At 34.8% G+C, this 4,344-nt stretch overlaps 1 protein-coding gene across 1 annotated transcript in view; it reads right to left on the bottom strand.

The window, feature by feature from the left end:
* The window catches only part of LOC136037135 (very long-chain specific acyl-CoA dehydrogenase, mitochondrial-like), a 23,739-nt gene extending 20,099 nt beyond the window's left edge, over positions 1-3,640 (bottom strand). Inside the window, exon 1 of the mRNA XM_065719630.1 lies at positions 3,426-3,640. Coding sequence (XP_065575702.1) covers positions 3,426-3,545 — 120 coding nt within the window. The 5' untranslated portion in view covers positions 3,546-3,640. The remainder of the gene's footprint in view (positions 1-3,425) is intronic.
* Between the last annotated feature and the right edge of the window lie 704 nt (positions 3,641-4,344).

Genomic DNA, 4,344 nt, shown 5'->3' on the forward strand with positions numbered 1-4,344 from the left:
CAATAAAGTTGGGTAAGTGCTTTATAAAAAAAGAAAACATTTAATTAATTCCTCCATCTTTGTTAAACAAGCACATTACTTGAATTTGACATTGCACTTTTGTTTCAGATTGTTACCAAAATTGTAACCTAATTGTAGGTCTTATAACAGGGAGGGAGTGGGCAGCATGGATGTACATTGTTTAGACATATAGCCACCGAAGTCGTCAAGAAGTACGACTTCATGAGCTGGAAACAAAATTTATAACTTGGTTCTCAAATTTTTGTTTGTTCAAGTGCGCTTTCCTTTATTCTTGTAAAAATATTCCTTAATTCATCCGAATTCTTCTGCATCCCTTCTGTGCAGGAGTGGGGTAGCTTCCTTGAAAACTAAAATGTAATTTTTCGTTTTAACAACTCACTGCCCTGACTTTCTTTATTAGACCAAACTTAATTTTGTGAATTATCTAAGCAATTTCAATGATTTTTTTTTAAACGACCGTTGTCGCAGGTACAAAGTTATTCCCAAGAGTAAATACAAAACCTAAGTTTAATTTATTATTGTTGACTGAAGTCCAAAGTTATAAGTGATTGGATTAAGTCCAGTAGTTTCAGGTAATCTATATTTATAGTTTAATGTGTGATTTACATCAAATTATACCAATAGCCCCCAATACCAATGTACCAATAAAAAGAATTTAAAAGTATGTATTCAAAACAAGTATTTAACTACAGTATCTTTATCTGCTTCAAAATACGCACTTAACAACATTTTCTTATGTGTACTTTAAATACGTATTGAAATGCATTTGTTTGCATTCGGAATACAAAACACTTTTCAGAATACAAACTACATATATCTTTGCTAAATGCACCATTTGCATACAGCCCACTTTTGTCTCTGCTAGGTATCACTACTTACCACTGATTTGGTCTAAGGGATTTCAAAGTTTGACTCGTTTCAAAACTAGAAATTAAAACGGAATAAAATGCATAGTTTTGACGACTATTTGTGATGTCTTTAATGCCAAGAAATTTTACAAAAGGGATGTTACTACACATCATTAGAGGTGCCAGACAAAGAGCTCAAGTGGAACCTTTTTCAGCCTTTTTCACTTGGTATATCACGATAAGTGAATCAGTACTCGAAACGGCTACAATCTTGTACTTCCCATGAGCCCACTGACCAACTGGGATTAAATCAATATGAATACCAAGATTGCAACCATTTCAGAAACCAGCAAGCTTACCATATATTATATCTGTGTTATAGTAGAGTAGTTTAGGCACATTGGGAAAGTGGGATGATACTCAAAAACCCTGACAGCTTCAAAGTTGTAGTTGTTAGAATTAGAAACTACTCTAGATTGGAATCTAATTCCCACTAGAGAAATAGTAAGAAATCAGCTTTATTTTCCCAAATAGCACAGGTTGGGATTCAACGTATGATGCTGTAAAGCAATTCTTAGTAGTCAAGGAAACAGATAAAATGATGAAAGGGTATGATGAGCTAAAGATGCCAGGGCTAGAAAGCACTGAAATTCAACTGTTGGCTGAATATGTAAAAGCTTGAACAAGCTTTAGATAATCTGCAATGTAATAAAAACGGCTTCTTCAGTACAGCATTGCATGTCTTAATAAGAGTGAATAAGAAGCCGGTAAAAATAAAACGTGGTCATGCTCCAAAATATACAAGTACTCTTGTGGACACAATCATAACTGGGGTTGCGAGTTTTTTCATGCCTTTTCTCCCTAGACATAAATGATAACACATCCAATGAGTTCACCATGGACAGTCACACTAATAATACCAACAATACTTATTTATTACCCAATTACATCAAGAAGAGAAAAAATATCAACTTATGTAACAGTCGGATAAAACCATAAGGCGACAAGCCCCAATACTCCGCCTCTGACAGCCTGTTGTGTTCAGCTTCTCAACAGACAAATAACCAAAGGTATTACAATACCAAATACGAAGATGAAGCAGAAAATTACAGCAAGAGAAATAAGAAGATTGAATGTCAGAGCTTTTTTTTTTCTTTTCTCTTTTTTTATTTGCTTAAAATAGATTGCACAAAAGATAACTCATTGATAAGCAAAGCTTTTTAACAGAGTACAGTACAATTGTAAACAGAATAATCTAGGCGTACCTCAAACTTAATCTATAGATAACAGACATAAGATATGAATTTAACTAATTGCTAATTCCAAAAACCATTATTACTTGCCTAGCTAGATAGTGCTACAGGGAAGGCTGCCCCCTTGAAGGTTGACCATTAAAGTCAAGTGGGTGTTAAACTGCATGGTAGCAAGGATAAATTTATATCTCCATGGTGCATTTTTTCACAGAGGAGCACACTTTTGAATTTTTTTTTCTTTGTTAAATAAACCTGATTAATTTTTTAGAACAACATAAAATTTATCAAAATTGTTCAAGATTAAACTGAAAATCCTTTTTACAAATTAAAGATTAGTCGTTTGCTGGAAAATGATTCAACTAGCAAAATTACTATAGATATCACAAAAAAACGTGCAGTTTCAAAAAGGATTAATACAATTCCAAAGGCATTAAAAAATAAAATACAACGTCTGGATTAGAACAAGGGCAGCTGGGTCACCAATAAAACTTTTCAACATAAAACTAAGAAACCACTTAATGAATTTCAAGAAAATTTTCTAATAGATGATCATCCTAGAGGTTATTGCCCACCAATCCCCTAAAGGTAGTTGAGCCCCCTAAACCCGGCCACAATTCCATTAAGTGGCAAACTTATGGAAAGCAATTACAGTCCATTAAACTAGATAGATCAGACAGACACTTAGATAGGCATAAAGCCAATTTTGATGTCATAAACCCACATTTTTACTTGAGTTACAATGTGACATTCACTATTATTTTTCTTGAATCCTTTTCTATGAAGAAGACATAACTTTTAACCTAGACAAAAGAACAAACTCAAGATTAAGATGAGCTTAGAAGTGATAGAAACTTCCCTAATGGATCTTAATCCAATGGTTACCATTACAGGGGCATGCCTACTTCATAGGAGGGGGAGGGAGAGACACCATGATTGGGACAACAAATATAGAAGTATCTTGAATTCTAGACTACCAAACAAAGTTTCATTCAGCTCAATTTTGTTCACACAGCTGTTCAGTTCCATGGTAATTTCAAACAGTTTTTCTCATTTATGTCCTCAACCAAATTGTCCCTGTAAAAAGTTTTAGCCCTGTAAAAATCTCCTTTTAGCTCTCCTGTAAAATGGTCAGAATGTGAGATATAACCTTTTCTTTTAAGTACAATGATGTGTCTTTTACCCTTAGGAAAGGACCATAGGTAGAACAAATTGATAACACAAGCACAAAGACTACTATATTTAAATGTTCAACTGAATCCGAGAACTTTAAGTAAAACAAACTAGCAGCTAAAGCTTTATGTACCTGAAAAAACTTGTAAGTTGGATCAACAAGCATTTCCAAAGTCTCTTTTTGATCTTGACTCAGACTTTGAGGAAAGGGGAAAGCCTGGTCTGTTCTAATTTTTCCAAGGAACATATTCATTGCAAACGAGCTGGATTCAACAGGCTTCTTATCCAAAGATCTTTCTTTTCTTCTTGAGTCCTTTGTTGCTGGTCTTGCAGCAGTTGCAAGGCATCTACAAGAACAACAAAAAAAAATATATATATATTAGAAATCAAAAAACAAATTCCTTCAAATCAAAGTTGCATCCCAGATCTAGATCTAGAGCCCTGGATCCACCAGTGTTGCATCCTGACCAAATCTAAGAAGGAGGGGGGGGGGCACAGGTTACATATTGTTACGGGGTGGTTTTGTTAAATAATCTTTGAGTTTATTTTAAAGGGGGTTTTGCGTGGAGTTGCTTGGGACTTTTCTAGGTCTTAATGGCTTGATGTGGATATGGGAGCTAAATTATTAATAAAATAAAAAGGCTTCGTATATAATCCCCGGTAACCTGGGAGACAGAAACATCTCAGTGTTGTTTGAGGTCTCCTGAAACAAATATAGATTCCCTTGGGACCGTACCTGAAAGCTAGAGGAACTGTACCTGATGCCCTAATACATAGACAAAGATGATTAAATACAATAAGGTTTATTTACTTACAATATACAACTATTGACAAAACAGTTTCAATGACTTATTGCATGAAAAGGTGAACATGAGCAAAATTCCTCTTGACAATTCAAATCCTTCCTTAAGACTAACTATTTGCCCTTGCGTTGGGCTCATATATCCAACGCGCACACTTGCCGGACAGGCTTGGTGACCTGCGGAAGTTGACCTCCACTACTATTGGTAATATTTAATCATGTGACTAGTCTGGCATCCAAAAGCTATTCT

The sequence above is a fragment of the Artemia franciscana genome, chromosome 16 (assembly GCF_032884065.1).
Source record: "Artemia franciscana chromosome 16, ASM3288406v1, whole genome shotgun sequence".
NCBI lineage: Eukaryota > Metazoa > Arthropoda > Branchiopoda > Anostraca > Artemiidae > Artemia > Artemia franciscana.